Source organism: Cyprinus carpio, chromosome B18 (genome assembly GCF_018340385.1).
Source record: "Cyprinus carpio isolate SPL01 chromosome B18, ASM1834038v1, whole genome shotgun sequence".
Lineage (NCBI taxonomy): Eukaryota > Metazoa > Chordata > Actinopteri > Cypriniformes > Cyprinidae > Cyprinus > Cyprinus carpio.
Window position 1 is genome coordinate 26,482,288 of NC_056614.1, and position 22,034 is coordinate 26,504,321.

The 22,034-nt window shown below is 36.1% G+C and overlaps 1 protein-coding gene across 1 annotated transcript; it reads right to left on the bottom strand.

The window, feature by feature from the left end:
* Positions 1–512: 512 nt before the first annotated feature.
* Positions 513–21,901, bottom strand: serpini1 (serpin peptidase inhibitor, clade I (neuroserpin), member 1). Its single transcript, XM_042744623.1, is given in 9 exon segments — positions 513–1,189; positions 2,437–2,526; positions 3,232–3,318; positions 4,672–4,781; positions 4,903–5,099; positions 7,003–7,217; positions 8,375–8,605; positions 9,697–9,966; positions 21,747–21,901. Coding segments are annotated over 8 exon segments (1,257 nt in total). The 5' UTR covers positions 9,950–9,966; positions 21,747–21,901; the 3' UTR covers positions 513–1,115.
* Between the last annotated feature and the right edge of the window lie 133 nt (positions 21,902–22,034).

Consider the following 22,034-nt stretch of genomic DNA (forward strand, 5'->3'; position numbering starts at 1 on the left):
AAGAACAGACGGTCTTCATCATGGTTTGAGTCTTATCTTCTGCAGCAGCACACTTATAGCACACTGCAAGCATCTCTCATTTTGATAAAACATCAACTAGTTTCAGTAGAGATGAAACACAGCTGGTCTTATCATAGGCATTTTGCTCTGTTTGAACACTGCTTAGAGCGCCTTCTCATACTTTGGCAAAGGACAAATATAATCTGACTGACATTTACCATGCAAAATAGCACACCAGACATGTTATGAATATTACCAACCTGATTCAATATGCATTTTCTCTACAACTTCCTTCAACAATAATAATAATGAAATAAAAACTGTTATAATCAAGTGCATCTATCATCTGTAAATTAATAAATTATTGTGTGTCTTTGAGGTGAATAGTTATAGTTTTCAAAAGAGGTTATTTTGGACATCAAAACTGTGTGCTGACACTGTGTAAACAGCATAGAGGCCTTTTCTGTATCTATATTTTGCATCAACTTTAAAATTGAGCACAAGGCGACAAGTTGAAGACATTCATCTTTAATTCTGAAATAGAGAATACAGCTGGTATTTTTATTTTTTATCACTTATACCAAATGCACTCTCCCCCGGTTCGCCTGAGTCTCCATGGCAACAGCGCTCCACTACCTGTACATTCGCAACCTTTCATTTAATCAAAAACTCATATTTATATAATAAGGCATATTAGTATGTCAGCAGTACTTCAGCCATGTTCCAAACCAAAAACAGAGGGAAAGGAAATGAAAAGATATTAAGTGAGTCTACATATAGAGAAGTGCTCACATTCTTGCAATAAATATCAACGTTTTTTTCTACAGAACACAATAGCAAATATACAAGAGAAGTAATATAGGAACGAATGATGCTGGTGTGGAATAAGACGTGATCGAACGTGAATGAAGTGGTTGCAGAAACTTCAGATATTTACAGCTCTGTACTTCTTGGTGCAGTTAAAGCTTACGAGTATCAAAACACAATCACTTTTATCATATAAATATCCCGTTTACATAATATTTTCTCGAGTGTTTAGAAAACCATGGTGATGTAATGAGCTTTCTTTCCGTGATGATGTTGAAAATAAGCGTCACATTGCGATTGCTTGGCGTTTACATGTCAAAGTTGTTGTCGAAGGGCTCGATGACTTCAGGATTCATAACTCTGCCCATGAAGAGGATGGATCCTATGAGAAAACAAAATAAAAATAATTATTTAACATCAAATCTGATACATTCACAGAACAAATATCAAGATAACACACATGACTAAATTCAACAAATTCAAATTCAACAGAAATATTAAGCAGCATGACTGTTTTCAACATTGATAATAATAAGAGTTGATTTTTGAGCAGCAAATCAGCATATTAGAATGATTTCTTCAGTGACACTGAAGACTGGAGAATGATACTGAAAAATCAGCTTTGTATCACAGAAATAAATTACATTTTAAAATATATATCAAAATAAAAACTTGTTTTAAGTTTTTTAAAAATATTATATGTAGGCCAGGGGTTGCACCGACTAATCGACTAGTCGACTTCAATGCTCTGCCACGACGCTGACTAGTCGCTGGTCCTATAGAGGGCGCAACAGGATAAGAAATCTTTGAAGGACTTCCACATTTAGGCATGACAAATAAATGCATGCTCTGAAAGCACTCCACAAGACATTGTGTGATTATATTACTGGATGCTCGAAATTGAACGGGAGAATGCATGTTTTAAACAGCCTATTGTACAATAAATTAATCGCCGTTTTAATCGAATGCGCTGCTGCACTGTAACGCACACACATAGGCTACAGACAGTAGATCGTATATCACGCGTTGATCTCGCGAGCACAGAATCATTCAGCGCGGAAATGTATTGTCAACACTGTTCTGTGATTTCTCAATAAAAAGCATATATTTCTTAATAACTAAATCCCACAGCTTCACTACTAGTAGAGAGACACTGCCAGGTAGAATTAATTCACACACGCAATTGCTGACTTTAATGCATTTATATGAATGTAATCTTTACTGTGCTACTTTATCTGTATCTGATTTAGAACGAGTAGAAATCTGTGAGAAATATAACGATCCAAAGACATAAGAACTGATAAAAGTTAGCTGTTATAGGAGCAATATCCACATAGGCAGCGCTGTGTCATATGCCATAGCTGTGCACAAGATGTCTGAGTCTTTGCTCCAGAATTATTTGTTCATTAATGATGTCATCAGACGACTAGACGACTTTGACTCGACATTCATCACATAAAAGTCGACTTTAAAAAATCTGAAGTCTTTCAACCCCTATATCACAGTATTGCTGTTCCTACTATTTTTTGATTAAATAAATGCCGCTTTGGTGAGAATAAGAGACTTATCTTACCGACCCCAAACGTTTGAACAGTAGAGTATATATAGGTTTTTGAAAATGGCATGTACCTGTTTTTCTGTTTCTGATGACGAAGAAGAAGGGGTGGTCAGCCATGACCTGTGGGTACAGCACCAGCGTCCTCGTCAATGCAATCATACCTGTAGAAGGGCAAACAATAGTGAGATATGCAATGCAAAAAGACAATTGTGTCAATGTACCTTTTCATTTTTTGCTCTTTTATAATAAAAATGTTTTGTTTGTGCTATTTTTGGTAGGCTTAAATTTTTTTATTTTTTTATTAAAAATCTTACATTTCACTTCACCCAACACAGAAAACGAGAATTTCAGCTATTAAAAGCATTCTGTATTAATTTATATGATCCTACACTTATTATTAATAATAATACAAAGAATAATATAAAATATATAAATGACATGAAACCAGACATTGTCTTATTTTTAATTTCTTTTCATAATCTCGCACCTCTTTATTCATTTTTGATGTCAATGCAGAGCTGAAAACTAAAATTAAAAGGATTTAACCAACACTATGTGATGACTCAAGTCAACCTTTTATAAACCTTAATTAAAAAACACACACTGAGCATTAGGGGGCGCTTTAGTATGTGTGAATGTACAAGATTCACAAAGCAATTTACTGCAGTGAGAAAAAGCGCTTAGAGAACAGACAGAAAAAAGAAGGACAGGGAGGAAAGTAAAGGTAAAACTGAGTAACTGATAAAGAGGGCTTGAAAAGACTAAATTTTAATTAGAAATGCAAACGATGATTGAAGTGTGGAGGAGGACAGAGTGAGAATATTAAATGCATAATGTAATTATAGTAAAATAGAGATAAACGTCACCTGATCCTGCCGCCCCCTCGGCCCCTTCCTCCGTCACCTCCAGGTAAGCCTTCTGCACAGCCTTCCCGATAAACAGATCCTGTCCGTCTCAAGAAAAAAATAAAAATTAAAAAAAAAAAATAAAATAAAAAAAAAACTGAAAAAGACTGAATATGCTTAAGTTATTTCCATTTATTTATGAGCTGGTGTAATCACGGATGCAGAGCAGAGTATAATGAACATACAGCTGAGCTCGTTCACAGAGTATAGTTTTATAGACGTTCGGGTTGCACGATTATGACAAAAATCATAATTGTCGATTATTCCTTTGAAATTGTAATTGCGATTATTAATTACGATTATCACAATTTACATTGAATGATGTTTATACCATTGTTTGATGCAACTGCATGCTGTATTTTTATATGAAAATTAACAAGCTGAAAACACTCTAACTGAAAAATCTTAGTGCTTTTCTATAGTATTAAGCCTCAAATGTCAACTCATTGGATTGGTTTCTTCTTTAAATTATAAAAAAGTTAAAATATGAATGGTATTATAATGTTATACTTAAAATAAATTAAAAAAATAATGGGAAAAACACTTAAGATAACATGTAGAAAGAAAGGAAAAAAAAAACGCATTTTAAGCACGCCGAATAACATAAGTGGACTTTGAGTGATTAATTGCCGCTTTGAATGATTACGTAATTGTGGCATCCATAATTATAATCGTGATTTGAAATTTGATTTATTATGCAGCCCTAATAGGCATATTTTATACTAAAATAGAAAAAAGTAAAAAAATAATAAGATAATAAACAATAATATTGAACACTGAAAAGTGTCAAATAAAATAATAAATGAACAAAAAAAATCAATAAAATAATACTGAACCTGAAAAATTGTCAGAAAGGTATTTCAGTGTTTAAAAAAAAGTATTAAGTGTTTTTTATTGATATTTTTAATTAATAGTACTATTTTTGTTTAAAATGTCTAGGTGGTGTTAAAGTCACATTAAATCCTTGTTTGATATGACCTTTTGGTTTAAAATATTGATATTTTAAAAAATACTGAAAACAAAACATAAACAAAGAAAAAACAAAACAGGAAATGGTATCACATTTCCGCACAGACCCTCAAAATTGACAGTTAGATTTTTTTTTCTTTGATTCTTAAAAAAATAAAAACAAAACCACTGTCATTTTCACCACACGCAACATAGAAACATCTTTTATTATTATTATTATATAGTATATGTAAACAGATACATTTGCTGGAGAAAATGTGAGTGGTGCTTGTGCAAGCAAGAATCACCACCACAATGCTGGCTGGCTGCCAGGGCAGAACAAGTGCGTTACATCCCGTCCTTGAGCCGTCAATCACATCCCGAGCATCTGTGTGTGTGTGTGGAATAATGGAACGCTCCCATAAGTCTGTGTGCGTCTGTTTTATCGATTACCTGTCATCTCGGCTGTCATGGCTGACAGATCGGCATCTTTAGTGAAGATGTTCTTGATGCCCAGCTGCTGCAGTGTGTCTCTCAGATCAATCTTTTGTTCCACCTTGAACCTAAATATATCAGAATGATCAGGTCAGTGTGATCCAGAAACAACAAGTATACAGGTTTTACATGAATCAAATCTAAAATCAAAAGTATTGATAGATGAAATGAAAACACTGAGTGTCTCACCTGGGCAGGTAGACCTCCACCTTCTGTCTCTTGACGTTGTTGGCCCACTCCTCCAGCAGCTGCGCTTTGATGATGGGCTCCAGGGAGGCCAGAGGAACCTCCTGACGGGGCAGAACGATCATCATGCTCATGTCTTCACCTTCATAGAGCATCTCCAGCACCTGGTACACTCCACCTGCCTCCGTGGTGCCATCCTGCTGAACTGATGGGAGGTTAGCCTGAGGCTTCAGTAAGATGAAGGAGCATCAGTGTTATTTTAGTTTCACTTTATACTGTGTGTTTCAGAGGATGGAAAGGGCTTCAGTAAGATGAAGGTGGATCAGTGTTATTTTAGTTTCGTTAATACTGTACATTCTTAGAGTTTTTGTTTATATTTTGAATTAGATTATTTGTATATTTTGTGTTTTCACTTTAATTTTAAAGTATTTCTACGTTTTGTTTTTTTTGTCATTTTTACTTTATTTAAATAGTGTTTTATTATTTTTCATTTATTATTTTTAGGTTATTTAGTCTTAGTGCTTTTAGTTAAACAAACAAACAAAAAAGTTAAACTAAAAATAAGAAATGTTGCCCTGGCAACTAGTTGAAATAATAGTTTTTTTTTTAATAATATTTTATTTCAGTTAACATTTATCTTATTTTTTTTTCTGCTTTTAGTATAAAGTTAAAAATAATAACCCTGAGGTGGACAACAGAATTTATGTGACTAATTATTTTACTACTGTTGTATTTTTTAAGAATAATCTGAATTAGATTTTATTTTTATATTATATCTGCTTTCATGTTAGTTTTTGGTCATTTTGTTCTGTGTTTTTGTCATTTTTATTAAGTTACTTTAGCACATCAAGTTAAAGAAATATTGCTCTGGAAACAATTTTTCATATTTTATTTTGACATTTTATTTGCTTTATTAGTTTGTTTTTATTTTTATTTATTAGATTGTTTAGTTTTAGTTAACTATAATAACCCTGGATCCACATACTCTGTTGGTTCTGAAAGGTCTTATCTTTTCTCAACTTTATTAAGTTTTAAAGTTAAGATTCTGTACTCTGCCATTGTCAAGCTCCTCCATTTATGTAATGCTGGTTTTCCCGTTTTTAAGAGCTTCTGATGCAAGTTTTGAAGACAGCTCTGTGTCTTTGAGTAAGAAGACTCTGTACTGTATCTCTTGGCTCTCGCTTTCACGTTTACTCCTTCAGTGTCTCGCTGCTCCACATTTACCTTCATCACTAACACATTTACCTTCATCTGTCTTTCTCTTTCTCTGTTTTGTCAGAGAGATGGATGAGACAAGCACATTGCAGTTATTCTGCAGGATCTGTAAGACTCAGCCCAACCAATCAGCAGTGAGCCGTGCAGAAACTATATATACAGTACCACTTATGAAAGAAGTCTCTTATGCTCACCAAGACTAAATCATTTATTTGTAAATACAGTGATACTGTGAAATATTATTACAATTTAAAATGACAGTTTTCTATTAGAATATATTTTTAAAATGTAATTTGTTCCTGTGATGCAAAGCTGAATTTTCAGCATCATTACTCCAGTCTTCAGTGTCACATGATCCTTCAGAAATCATTCTAATATACTGATTTGCTGCACAAGAAACATTTCAATGGTAGAAACAGTTGTGCTGCATTATATTTTTGTGGAAACCGTGATACATTTATTTTTTCAGAATTCTTGGTTAATAAAAAGTTTAAAAGAACAGCATTTTTTTTTACTTATTTTAAAATATTATAATTGTCTTTACTCTTACTTTTGATCAATTTAATGCATCCTTGCCAAATTTCTTAAAAAAAATAAAAATAAAAATAATAACTGACCCAAAACTTTGAACGGTTGTGTGTGTATAGTTGAATAGAATAAAAAATTTAAATAATTATTTGTATGGATAGAGGAAGCATTGATCAGGCCTATATAATAACCTTTGAAATTTAGAAATTTATTTTAAACTTTCAGAACTTTCAGTCAATCTTCACATTTTGTATTGACTAGCTTTCATTGTCAGCTTAAACCTCTGCAATCATTCTGTAGGAAACTTGTACAGTGAATAACAAAACAAATAATCCAAAAACTACTGAATCTATGCTTAACCTATTAAAGCCTATACGTACCGTAGTAGAAATCTCCCTGCTGGTACATCATCAGGGTCTGAACCTCACTGCCATCATCCTTGGTGAAGGAGAAGGTTCTGGTGTTTTCTGGTCTGAACTGGTTCTTCCAGCTGCCTCTGAAGTACACTGCATTCGCTAACATGATCATGGTGGAGCTGCTGAAGTCGTCAGCAGACACCAGGTTCTGGATTTTGCCTGCAACAACAACAAAAACCCAGATTGAAATAAATGCTGCACGTCACAATCCTCTCTGTCTCAGAACAGGAAAGACAGCATGGTCTCTTCAGTGGCATAAAATCATCTCTCTTCCAAAGCTCTGGGATTTGTGCTGCTATCTGACAGTCCTCCTGCAAAGGCAAAAGCTGACTGTGAGAAAATGGATCTGCCTGGAAATGGCCTGGGAATGTCATTATCATGCAGAATATGACTGATCTGCCATTATCTACTTTACTGTCCTCCTTCACTAAAGTCAGAATAATTCCTCTTAACACCATCTATTCATTTTGAAGAGAGTTTTACTTGAAAGTAAAATCATTCTAAATGGGATTATGAACTATGACGATATTCAGTGGTTAAATGGCATATAATCTTAAAGCTAAACATGAAGACTCATTATATATAAATTTCCAGCACCCTTCAGGGATGCATTAAATTGCTGAAAAGTGACAGTAAATACATTTATAACATTATAACATTTCTATTTAAAATACATGCTGGTCTTTTGAACTTTCTTTTCATCAAAGAAAAATGTAGTTTCCACAAAAATATGAAGCAGCACAACTGTTTTCAACATTGATAATAATAATAAATCGCCATATTAGGATAATTTCTGAAGGATCATGTGACAGGATCATGTGACATGAAGACTGGAGTAATGATGCTGAAAATTCAGCTTTATATCACAGAAATACATTTCATTTTAAAACATATTCAGACAGAAAACAGTATTTTAAATGTGAAATACTCTTACAAATATTTCTGATTTTACTGTATCTTTTAAACAAATAAGTGCAGCCTTGGTGAGCACGAGACGTTTTCAAAAACAATTAAAAATCTTACAGACCCCAAACATATTCAAAGTATATAACTACAAGATTTTTTTTTATTTTTATTTTTTACTTTACTCCCTATTAGCTTTGTGGCCATCTCTACTTGAACTTATACAAGAACAAACTTTTCACTACATCCCAACTTTCTAAGTCAACAGGAAAGACGTCAATACAAGAATAAAAACTATTTTTGTCAAACCATTTCATCAGGTCTTAGTAAATAACAATGAAACTGTTTCAAATACATAACAGCACACATCCAGTTTGAATATATTCTTTCCTCAGGGATGATAGATGACTTACTCTCCGTGTGGTTCAGCACCCAAGAGTTGATGCGTTCAGCCACGCCTGCTGATTGGCTGAAGTCCACCGTCTCCACCTCTGCTTTGAAGTACTTCTTCATGAGCTGCAGGAAGTCCTCGTTGAAGTGAACCCCCGTCTGCAGAAAGAGGGAGTTGGCCAGCCGTACCACGTACTGCTCTTCATCCGTGGACAGGGCCTTGGTCAGGTTGCTCAACAGAGAGAACTCCTCATCTGAAGCAGGTGCAGACAAGAAGACAACACTTCTGTATAATGTGCTGCAATATTACAGTCATGGAACTAATAATCCCATTCAAAACTCAGAATCTCACTGTCAAGAATGCATCTAGGTCATAATTCAAAGTCAAAAGAAAAAAGTAAATTCCTCATTACTGTAATGCAAAAAATGTAATTAAATAAAATAAATATCACTTTAAACAGTTTGTACTGTTTACACATAGACTGGCCTATATATATATATATATATATATATATATATATATATATATATATATATATATATATATATATATATATATACATATATATATATATATATATATATATATATATATACATAAACACACAAGATTTTAAAATCATTTTCAATTTTCAGACTAAAGTTTCAAGCCAAATTTTCTAATTTTCAAAATTCAAAATTTCTAATTTTTGTACTATTTCTAATTAATTTATTTACATTTTTTTTTCATTATTACTTTAAACTATTTGTATACCAAATATAGTTTGTTTTTACAATTACTACAGTTGCGACTGTTTGGATCATGCCTAAATAACCCCAAAACAAGGTTTTAAAAGGCTTGTAAACTTTGAGCCTAATTTTCATTTCAGCCAAATTTCTCATGAATGTAATGCAAATAAACAAATAAACACTTGTACAATGTAAATAAAATGTATTACTTTAAACCATTTATTGTACTGCCTTAAATTGATATAGAATCACAAAATTTGTGTAAAAAATGAGCTAAAATATTAAAATTATTTGTAATAAAATATTTTTGTTTGAATATTGAAAAAATCTTATTTGTTTTAAAATAGGCTTTATTTTTGTTTTATGCAAAATGTTCATGTTTGTTCATTAATTTTGTTTTCTTTGTCTTTCTTTAGATTTCTCTAGAATGATACCTACAACATACTTTAAATCAAATGTTGTACTGTTATGATTGCTTTCAGAGCTGGTTGTTTTTTAAATGCCTATAGAGAAAATTTATAGGAAATCACTGTTTCAGCCTATTGGATAAAAGACTCAAAAGTTAAAGATGAAAGAGAACAGTTAACCCCTCATGCTTTTTTACAGATAACCTTACCTTCTCTGAAATGACTGTAGCCCACGGCCTGTCTGATCTCCTCTAAAGAAGCGCCGCGGGCGCCCAGCTCCACCATGCCCAGAGCCAGAGCCACGCTCAGGGGCGAGAAGATGATGTTCTCCTCTCCCCCCGTGATCTGGAGCTGGTGGTACAGTCTGACCGAGAACTCTGCCGTCACATCCTCAGGAACGTCTGCCGCCTGGCAACCGCACCCCCGTAGCAACATCAGCGGCAAGAGTCCGAGCAGCAACATGGTAAACGAGGGATGAGCTGATGAGAGAAAGAGTGAGTCAGAGTGAAGGATATGGTAATAACAACCCCACGTGAATACGAGCAATCTATTTCATGGAAATATATTCTAAATTCTAACATATGCTTATGCTCACAATGCAAAACTTCCGTGTTCAGCCAGATCATTTACAGAAACTAAAGGCTTGAATATCCCACATGACTTTTTCACCCATTTTTGCAGTTTGGAAGAGCTGCCGATAGTTTCCTGAAGTGAGAGCCAGTGTGCAGATTTTCAGAATTCGGAACTGACAGATTTCAAAATAAATTTCATAGTGATGATGACCATTTTTTTTAAAAGCTTCAGACATTGATTCCATTCAGTCAGAGGATATTAAACAGGTTTGATATTTTGAGCCAATTTTAGAACACATATTGTTTTAATTTTTACTGCAGTCTGTTCAGATTTTAAAAGTCGTGTTGTGCTTTTCAGCACTAATGATTAGAGGTTAAAGGCTTAAAGAACCCAACTGTTGACTGTAGCCATTAACTTCCCTATTATGGGAAAAAAATAAAAAAAAGACAGAAGAAAGAACCTCATACAGGTTTGGAACACAACATTCTTCAAAATGTCTTTGTTTGTGTTCAACAGAAGAAAGAACCTCATACAGGTTTGGAACATTATGAGGGTAAGTAAATGATGACAGAATTTTCATTTTTGGGTGAACTGTCCCTTTAAGCAGTTAAAAACACCCTAATAATATGTCACTCATTTCACGTGCAGAAATGCTAGCCAAAAAAAAAAGAGGTTATTTACATACAGACATCTGAAAATTAATTCGTCATTGTGCACAATTTATCAGTGTACATTGAAAAAAGTGACTTTTACTGAATCCATTAGTAATGAATCCGCTATATTACATCAAATCATGTTATTATTCAACCATGTGAGTACAAGAGGGAATGAAATTCTTACAGATACTGATGCAGTTTTACATTAAAAATGCATGGAATGTGTGAATAACTTGTTTCACTCTGCATAATGGGAGTAGAAAAAAGGGTTCAGAATCAGATGCAATAGTGTAAACAGTCTTGCTTTAACACGGGGTTAATGCCTCTGTTTCTCTCTCTGACTGTGCAGCTACCGTTCAATACACCAGCATATACCTGCTCATGCAAGCGAACAAACCCACATATGCACCTTCATCCTCGCATGTCAGTCTCCCTGCTTTAGTCGTTGCCTGGCAACAGTGTTTTCCACACAAACTAAGAATGCAGGGGAGAATGTGGCCTAATGCCATTGTGTGATGTAGAGAAAGAGAGAGAGTGTGTGTGTGTGTGGACAGGTTGAGCTCAAGTGTGTGTGTATGCAGTGTAGGGAACATGCATGCACTGCGTAAAGCTACAGTACAGTTTGTATGTTGTAGAATTTGAAGAGAGCACTCTACACTTAAAGGAACTTATCACACAAAAACCACAAATCAAAGATAACTGACACCAAAAAAACACAAATCATTCATCATTTACTCACCCTTAAGTTGTTCTAAACCTGTATGAAGTTATCTCTTTTTATAAATAAAAAAACCTTAGTGACAGACACTAAGTCCAGTGACACTGGACCCAAGAATTAAAAAAAATTGTTTCAATCTATATTTTACATGAAGAAAATTGTTACTATTTAACCGTGCAAAGCTTGCTGCAACATACTTTAAACTTAATCATTCATTCAGTTTGTCATTGAACAGATGATGACAGACAAGCATGATTGATACATTGAACCTACACATTCAAACAGACCTAGGTAAACATAAAATCCATATATATAAATTAAGCTAACAACAGATTTTTTTCTTAAACTTGCCAGATTATCCTGAAGCAATAAAATAGTGCATTTAGTGGTTTTAGTGCATTTAAATGCATTTACATTTTCTTTTATCCAAAGGGACATACAGTGAGTTAGGCTAGGGTGCTCTGGGATGTTATTTTAATCTTAAAAACATTTAAAGCACTCCAGTCATTGATTTCAAAACTATATTTCACATGCATCTTTTCAGCACATGGAATTCAAGCAAAATGAGCAACCGATTCAAAAAGCCTGGCCAACAATCCACAGAAGATTCATCTGTTCTCATTCCATGAGCTCGGATTCTCTTGGTTTCAAACTTATGTGTGCAGGTTTGTGTAACTGAACCTGACCCTGGTGACCGAGGTCTGGCTTGAAAAACAGATAGCCGCTTGTGAATGCTGGGGACAAGAGAAGGTACACGTAAAAAAACAGCACCAGACCTGCCTGACCTTTCACTCACCTGTGCAGGATTCTGGACAAAGGTCTGACAGCCACCTGGGAGAAGTCAACGAGACCACCAACCACACTAATGCGCCCAACTAGAAAAAAATTAGCTTCAAAAAAATCCTGAGCTGTCCTTTCTGGTCTGACATATGAAAATTATAAAAAATAATATGCGGCACAATTTGAGATACCATTAATGAGGTAAATTTATAACATAAAAAGTAAAGAATGAGTTAAACAGCAAAGTTTCATATTTTTCTTCAAGAAACTCCCAGTGTTTTTTTTTTACCTCAAAGCACTGATATCTCAAAGTCAAGGACTGCTTAATTAACAAAACTACCACATAAACATCAAATCTGCCACACATAAACCACATCGGAACACAAACGAGAATTGAAATCTCAGACCCTTGGTGCATACAGTAAACACTAACAGTAGAATGTACAAATACGGATAAATACAATTGAAATATATATAAAATACAAATAAGGACATTGTAAAAAAAGATAGATAAAGTGGCGGAAGGCACTTGGCAGAAAGATGGGGGGGTGGGGGTCGGAGGGTCAAAGGAAGAGAGTTGAGCTTTCTGAAAGCCTGATGGGGGCAGAGTCTGAAGAGAGTTGAGCTTTCTGAAAGCCTGATGGATGAAGCTGTCCTTCAGTCTGCTGGTCCTGGCCTGGAGACTCCACAGTCTCCTCCCTGATGGCAGCAAACTGAAGAAGCTGTGTGACAGGTGGGTGGGATCACCCGCAATGCAGAGGGCTTTGTGAGTGAGACTGGTTCTGTAAATGTCCTGGAGGGAGGGGGGAGAGATACCAACGATCTCTCAGCTGCTCTCACTGTGCGTTGGAGGGTCTTGCTGCAGGACGTGTTGCAAGCACCATACCACACAGTGATGCAGCTAGACAGGATGCTCTCGATGGTGCCTCTGTAGAAGGTGTACATGATGGGGGCCGGGGCTCCGGCTCTTCTCAGTTTGCGGAGAAAGTAGAGATGCTGCTGTGCTTTCTTGGACAGTGCTGCGGTGTTTTCAGTCCAGGAGAGGTCCTCTGTGATGTGCACTCCCAGGAACTTGGTGCTGCTCACTCTCTCCACAGTCGCACCCTCCATTATCATATCAACATGCTGAGTGTGTGTTCTCCTGAAGGTCAACAACAATCTCCTTTGTCTTCTCCACGTTCAGAGAGAGATTGTTGTCACTGCATCACCCGGCCAGGCGGCTCACCTCCCTCCTGTATTTTGTCTCATCTCTGTTGCTAATGAGACCCACCACAGTCGTGTCATCCACAAACTTAATAAAGAGGTTAGAGTTGTGTGATGGTGTGCAGTTATGGGTCAGCAGAGTGAAGAGGAGGGGGCTCAGCACACATCCTTGGGGGACCCCAGTGTTCAGTGTGATGGTGCTGGATGTGTTGCTGCCGACCCGTACTGCCTGAGGTCTTCCAGTCAGAAAGATTAACAGGCAGTTGCACAGTGAAGTATTGAGCCCCAGCTGGACCAATTCATGAATGAGCTGTTGAGGGATGATTGTGTTGAATGCTGAACTGAAGTCTATGAACAACATTCTGTCGTATGAGTCCTTTTTGTCTATATGTGTGAGTGCTGAGTGGAGGGCAGTTGCGATGGCATCATCGGTCGAGTGGATGGACCGATATGCAAACTGGAAGGGGTCCAGGGGGGGGGGGGGCAGACTTGATGTGGTCCATGACTAGGATAGGAGTATGTGCAAGTCATTGAAGCATGATGGAGACGGCTTCTTCGGGACTAGAATGATGGTGGTAGCTTTGACGCATGTGGGAACAACAGCCTGATTAGCAAAATGTTGAACATGTCTGTGAAGACATCAGTGAGTTTCAATGCAGTCTCTCAGTACATGCCCAGGAATGTTGTCAGGACCTGGGGCTTTGCGTGCGTTGATCCTGCTGAGGGATCTCCTCACGCTGTCCGGGGACAGCTTCATCACCTGGTTGCTGTGAGTAGGTGGGGTCTTCTGTGCAGTGGTGCTGTTTTGTGCCTCAAAGTGAGCGAAGAAGGTGTTCAGCTCATTCAGCAGGGAGCGCCGAGTATCTTTGCTGTCACTGATACGATGAGCTATCCTTTTGGAGTACTGACTCTTAGCCTCTTTTATGCCGCGGGATAGATTGGCCCTGGCTGTCTTCAGGCCCACCTCATCTCCAGCTCTGAAGGCAGCGTTCTGAGCCTTCAGGAGTCTGTAGACCTCCCCTGTAAGCCACGGCTTCTTGTTGGCCTTGACATTGACTTTCTTTGTGATCGTTACATCTTCAATAGACTTGGTGGTGTAGGCAGTGACAGTCTCTGTGTACTCCTGGAGGTCTGTGGTGTTATTGTATGTGGCAGCCTGCTTAAAATCTGCTTAAAATCTGGCACTCATATAAAGCAAAGTCGAGTCAAACTTGTCAGAATCTGCTCAAGTGAAATCAAGCTTCAAAGTGCCACAAAACTCTTTCTATTCCTTTCACACACGCACAGAGAAATTTCTCTAAATATGTCCTATATCCTCCCAACCGCCTTCAAACTGTACTAACAAGCGCATAGTCAAGACGTTTCTGAAAATGGGGCAGTGTAGGCAACCTTTTCTAGCTCTTACTTTTTTACGCTTTTCATTTTGAGCTGGAGCTGAAACACTAGAGAGTAGAAGGATAGAGAGAGAACATAGTTTGTTAGACCAGCTAGAGCACCATGAATATCCATGCTGGACAGCCATGCAAATAACCATTGTAATTTAACTGATGCATGGTGGTTTTTAGTAAAGTTGAGCAAGTATGTCTTGCTGGTAAAGTAAATAAAAGGCCAAGTGGAAACACTAGTATGAAAAAAAAGGTGTTACGCAACCAGTGATCAAAAAGTTCAGCAACCAGAAATGAGATTGAATTTGACTTTATACTTGGTTTGTCCAGGTTTTGAGTTACATTACTGTATTAATATTAAGGAATTTTCCATATGCATTTTTACAGGTGTTTTATCTGTATTTTGAATTGTGCAATGCATTGCATTGTGTTTTAGGGTTAATGGAAATATCAGTAAAAAATAATGGATAATGGCAGAAAATTATGACGGTTTTTGTTTATTTACAGTGTTAATATTTCAGGGGGAGAGATGTATTAAAATTAAAAAGTATAATATTACTCAATATCAACTCAATTTTTTTAAGAAAACATTTGGAGAAATAAGAATGAGAAAATGTAAAAATTATTTAAATTAATTTATATATATATATATATATATATATATATATATATATATATATATATATATATATATATATATATATATATATATATATATATATATATATATATAATAAGATGCAAATTTATATAATTGCAAATAATTTCTTTAATAAATTAAAGGTGGTATGAACAAAAGTCTGAGAAGCAGACATCTCCATTTGTTCTCCATTTAATCTTCTAGACGAAACAATTGATGTATCATAGAGATTTCCATGTTGATTTTTCTTTTCTTAGCAGAGCAATATTTTATATTTTTCCATTTTTAACAAGGTAGGCAAATCTAAGCAAACAAACATGGTTTTCCATCAAGTTCGGAATGGAGCTCTTATTTCCCAGAGATGATCGTTCATTCCTACAGATGGATCTGTCATCATCAGAGCAAGAAACACAGTTGGTGGCACCAGAACACTTCATCCACATCCATCAGCCTCCTTTTTCTTGACAGGGTGGCCCAGATAGAGCAGAGAATGCTGGGTAAACTGCCATCTCTCTCCCCTCCTGGCTCCAAAAGCCTCCAGAGGACAGACCCAGTGGTGCAGTTCTGATTTGAAGGGGACACAGAAAAACAGGACGGGGCGGAGAAGGATTTGACTGCAGGTGAAATGTTGAGTATTCATCGAGGAATCAGAATAAGATCAAATATTTAGATGTAAGGCTGCGGAGGAGAAGACACACTAGTTGAAGAGTTAAAGAGCCATGCAGTGACAGTGCAGTGGTGTGGGAGCTCCACTGGAGACCAGAGAAGAGCAAGACATGGGTCAGCTTTAATTACACTCTATTAAAGCGATCAACACCCACAGGAACCTGCTGAGCACTGTTGTACAAGACAAAACACTGTTCTTCATCCTCAGATAGAGAATAGATGCATCTGTATACACTTATTATCTAATAAATAAATAGCATGCCTAAACTTTTTATTAACTTATTGTAAAACAAGAACAAAAGATGCATGCAGTCTCCATGTCTCTAAAACATTTACTTAAGACAGCTACTTGTCTCACTGGGTAAATCAAACGAATGACTTTGTATGCAACTTCTTTAAAAGCGCGCCTAAACGTCAAATACAAACAGCTAGTCTCAGTGACGTCACAAGGACAGGTGTTCTAAAGACTCGCGCCTTCAGTCTCATATATCTGTTGAATTCTTTCTCGAGCTCAGTGTGTGTTATCTTCAGGATGGAAAGGTAAGTTCAATACCGACGGTCGAGCAAAGTTTCCTCGTGAAGCTTCACTCGGTGAGTCTGTGTTTAGGACTTTGCGGGTTGCGTACGCTAAACGCAATTCCCGCGAAGGACTTGACGTGTCTGCTGCTTCAGTTGTGCCGCGGAGCAGCATCCGGTTACCGGCACGGATTGGCACCCGGTTTGCTCGTGCACACCCTGCGGAGAGGCGCCAGCGCGCGCTTGGACTGGGTGTAAAGGCGCTCAGGACCCCCAGGCAAACACGTGAAGCCGACCCCTTCCACAAAATAAATGGGTGGGTGGGAGCATTTCGTTTTATGGGGGCACACTTTTTTATAATATGTGACCTGGATCACAAAACCAATCATAAGGGTAAATTTTTTTGAAACTGAGATTTATACATTATTTGAATGCTGAATAAATAATTGATGTACGCCTATGGTTTGTTAGGATAGGGCAATATTTAGGCTAATTTAATGTCCAATATTTGGCCGAGATACAACTTATGTACATGGAATCTGAGGGTGCAAAAAAAAAAAAAAAAGTATTGAGAAAATTGCCTTTAAAGTTGTCCAAATGAAGGCATATTACTAATAAAAAAATATATTTTGATATATTTACGGTATTAAATTTATAAAATATCTTCATGGAACATGATCTTTACTTAATGATTTTTGGCATTAAAGAAAAATTGATCATTTTGACCCATACAATGTATTGTTGGTTCTTGCTACAAATATACATGTGACTGGTTTTCACAAACACATTTACCAAAACAATAACAACCTGCAATATAATTCAAATAGACAACGTTCTATATTAAAACAGACCAATAAATAGATTATTTATTGATATAAACTGAGAGAGAGAGAGAGAGAGAGAGAGAGAGAGAGAGAGAGAGAGAGAGAAAACATGTTTGTCATAATCATACATAATTTTTACTCTGGCTCTTTTGGGAAAATGCATTACCATAAAATAGGGGACAAAAAAAGACTCTTTGGTCCAAAAAGTTTCCAGACTCTTGGTTTAGTAGTTTGTTGGATAGCCACCTTTGAAAAGACTGTAAAAAGACTTAGTGTTTGTTGTCTGAGAATAGAAATAATCAGTTCTAACGAGACGTATCAGTAGCATTTTACAATATGTTGCTACATTTATGTTGGTTTAGTTTGCTGCCTTGCCAGTTGCCACTGGTAAAAAGATTGTAAAATGCCTGTGTTTTGCAAGAACTGTGTACAATTTATTTATTATTAAAATTAACAATGAAACAGCATTTCTACTATCCAAACATTCAAGTATTTACAGAATTGTTAATGAACCATTAAGGATGCAGAGTCGTTAAGAGAAATCTGAACTTAATTCTTTATGGTTCCCGTCTCAGTTCAGTCGAAAAAAGTTCACATAACCGAACACATACACAGATTGCAAGGGTTTAGGCAAGCTCTCATCCTGCCAGCAGTCCTGTACCACCCTGCAGGTCAACACATGACGGCATGTGTCTATCATTAGAGGGTTAGCATCTGGCTCGTCCTGACAGCGTCGTGGCAGAGGTTCAGCGTAAGAGGCTTTAACTGCAGTATGTGTGTGATATGATCTCCTGCAGTCTGCACTGGCACAGCTGGAAAATAAACAAAGCCAGGCCAGAAATCTCTGCCACCACATAGACTACCAGACTGATGCACGTCGCTCTGTCATAGCCACTCATCTCTCTTCCCATCTGTCCAAGTCATTTGAAAGTCATTTCCATCTGACCTATGCTTGCACTTCCTTAAAGAAACAGTTCACCCAAAAATATCATTTCTGTCATAATTTAATGCTTTCCAGCAAAAATCAAGCAATTCGCTCGCATAGCATACTGCAATTTATAATGACCATATAGTGATAAAAAAGCACCATAAAAGTTGTTATAATAGCTATATTCCACATCTTAACTAAATAAGACCTGTTCTTTAACATGCATATTTTTGGTTCCACCACGTGAAGAGAGGTTTGGAAAGAGATGAATACAGAATTGCTTCAAGACAGCCAATTACCTGAGTTTGGCTTTACCTCTCTCTGCCAGCAACCCAGAGTTAAAAACCTTCTTTTATCCTTCCCAAGTTCAAAGGCAGAGTCACTTCTTCCATGTGCTGACGAGGGAAGACGTGACTCAGAAATGCAGACGTCCTTCAAAATCACCCCCCGAGAGGGCCAAACACTGACAAACCCAATCGCTCGGGGGCTGCCAATGCTCCGATGCTTCAGATCTCCTCATCAGCTCGCTCAAACTGAGGTTTATCAGCAGCAGAAGCAGCCTATATCAGCAATGCTTCTATATTAATTAAATGAAAAGTCCTTTTAAACTACTTAATTAAAAAGAAATAAAAAATGTCTGGATTCACTACAGCTTATTTTTAAATCTAATGAAATAACAAATCAGATATTTTAAATATTTATCAAATGTAATTATAATGATATAAATATATATATTTAAAGAAAAAAATAACAGAAACATGAAACTACTTAAAAAGTGTTAAAATAATCTAGGCTCATAACAGCTATTTATTAAAAATTACATTAAAATATATTTCGAAATAAACATAAAACTACTTATGAAATAGGATTAAAATATGGCTTCATTGGAATTTACGGAATATAATTAAATAATATTCAAAATATTTTAAATATGTTTAGACATAATGTTTTATTAATATATATATATATATATATATATATAAAACAAATATTATATATAGTATTATATATATATATATATATATAAATATATATATATATATATGGGTATATATATATATATATATATATATAAAACAAATATGTTTAAAATTAACAAAACTACTAAAAAAGTATGGGTTTACTTCAGCTTATTTAAAATAATTAAAAATAAGCTTATTAAAAAAGTGAAATAAAAATAATATAAAATATAAATAAAATAAAATTTAGCCCAATTATAACCTTATATTAAAAATGTTAAATAATTTTGACTGCACTTAATATAGTATATGCACATAAGACTACACTCAGAAATAAAGTTAAAAAAGCTGTCACTGGGGCATGTACCTTTTCAAAAGGTACACCTTTGTACCTAAAGGGTCCATATTGGTACATATTATATAAAAAGGTACTGACCCAGTGACAGCTTTTGTATCTTTTTTTCTGAGAGTGTATGATACAATTGCATGCCAACCTGCATTCCAATTCAAATCTGATAGCTTTTAGACAATTTATGCAAGGATATCATAGCAATTAATTTGAAATAAATATATTAAATTCAAGCAAAACAGCCTTAATTTTATACACTTGTACACACACACACACACACACACACACACAAACAAGTGTGATCTTCTCTTCTGCACACACACACACACACACACACACACAAAACATACGTATTAAATGAGTGTGATCTTCTCTTCTGCAATTCATCCACACAGTGTAGTGTGAATTTTGTCCGTCCTGCTTCCCATCAAACTGCGAATCTCCTTAGTATTGCACAAATCGACTGATTATTATGGATGGAATCTGATGATCTTCTCAGAAGCAAAGAATTAATTGCTAGGCACATAATTGAACAGCGATCAATACCATGAGCTTTGCATATGTTTAGAAAGGCCATCGCAGATGCTCAAGGAACATGTTCAGAGAGCAACAGTGAAGTTCAATATATTCAATCTGCACACTTAGTGACACAGCCTTTGAGAGAACGCAGATGTTTTTAATACTCTTTATGCCATCTGTGCGGTCCTGAGGCCAAGAGATGAGTTTTAGCAGGAAGACACAACTAAGTCAGACCTGGGAAATAACCCTGGGTTTATGTCGGCCTTGCTAATGCTGATATCTGACATTTAAGCTATATTTGGCTATATTGTATTGTAAAGTGAAGGTTGCAGGTAGAGTTACAATCTGTTTTTAACTATTAGTATAAGCAATAATAACCAATGCTTGTGTTATTCACATCATTTATTAGAAAAAATTCTGCAATATTTCATGTCTTGTGTTGCTAACTGTGTCGATACATTTGAGAAAGCACTTGAACTGTCACTGTTATTCATGCTTTTAAATGAATGGCTCATGCACGCCTGCAAACCAGCAATCAATCTGGGAATCAATATGCACTGACCGGAGGTGACCACCAAGGAGTTCACGTGTGTGAGTGTGTGTTCTAGAACTGAAACGTGCTGCAATTCCATTCCAACTCCGTTGCACCTTCATGCAGTTTGTTTTTTCACCGTTGCTTTCTAGTCTTTTCTCTTTCCTCATCCTTCTCCTATCGATCCCTCGCTTTCATTGCCTCTCTACTCAAACCGATTGCACTTTAACACCTCATTTTCCCTCCCCTCTCCTCTTAGTGTCCTCCTCTGTCTCTCTCTGTCTCATAGAGTCCACATTACACACCTTCTCCAGCACACCTAATCTCCACGTGAATGCGTCCCACAGAACAAACCGGCTATTTTACACCAGCAGGAGCGAGGGGGGGGGGGGTTGGAAAGGAGGCGCGTCCTCCATTCTGCTCTCCCCGCGTGTCTCATTTACAGAAACATGAAATAGGATTTTCTTGCAGGAGATGGTTTACGCATCCCCTGATCCGCCCAGATGTGGGCATGCAATGCGGTCTGTGGTATCCACATTCAACACAGACATTTTAATTATTGAATCCAGGGTTTAAAAATAGAAAAAAGCCAAGAATAACCAACAAGACTTATCAAGACAACAAGGAAAACAAATGGATGATTAATATTATAAAAAGCAGAATTATCCTGAATTTTCTTCAGCAAGCAATGCGATGGTTTTATGTTGATGATTTTTTTTGTTAGTTCTACCAAATGAGATTGTTTTGTGTGAATTTCATGTAAAACTGCAAAAGCCTTTAATACAATTAAAGAAATGTTGTTATGAATGCAAAATTTGAGCAGAAAAAGGTTAAATGGAAAATGTATAGAACCATCACTTGTTTTTAAAGGACATTCACATCTGCACACCCTCTCTTGTAGAGAATAAACCCATCATACCAGATATAACATGAATAATAAAACTTGCAGAAGACATTACGGATAGATGTCACTGGGATAACATGAATAGACGATGCGTGGATTTCTCTTACCGTGAGAAGTCAGAGAGATGCTGATGCTCTGGGATGCTGATGTTAAATCCTGCTCGTCTCTGCACCCTCACACACCTTTATTATGAGAAACAGTCCAGCCCCTTTTTTCTTCTGATTGGTCAGGCTTTAAATCGACGTTGTTTTGTCTTTTATTTGTTATATTACGCGTGCTAATTTTGCATTAAACTAATATTGTTGCATTAAATGTAACGTTTAAAAAACATACATAAATATTAACCAAGAATTTATATGAATACTGCGATATGGCGAATCAGACGCCTGTCTTTT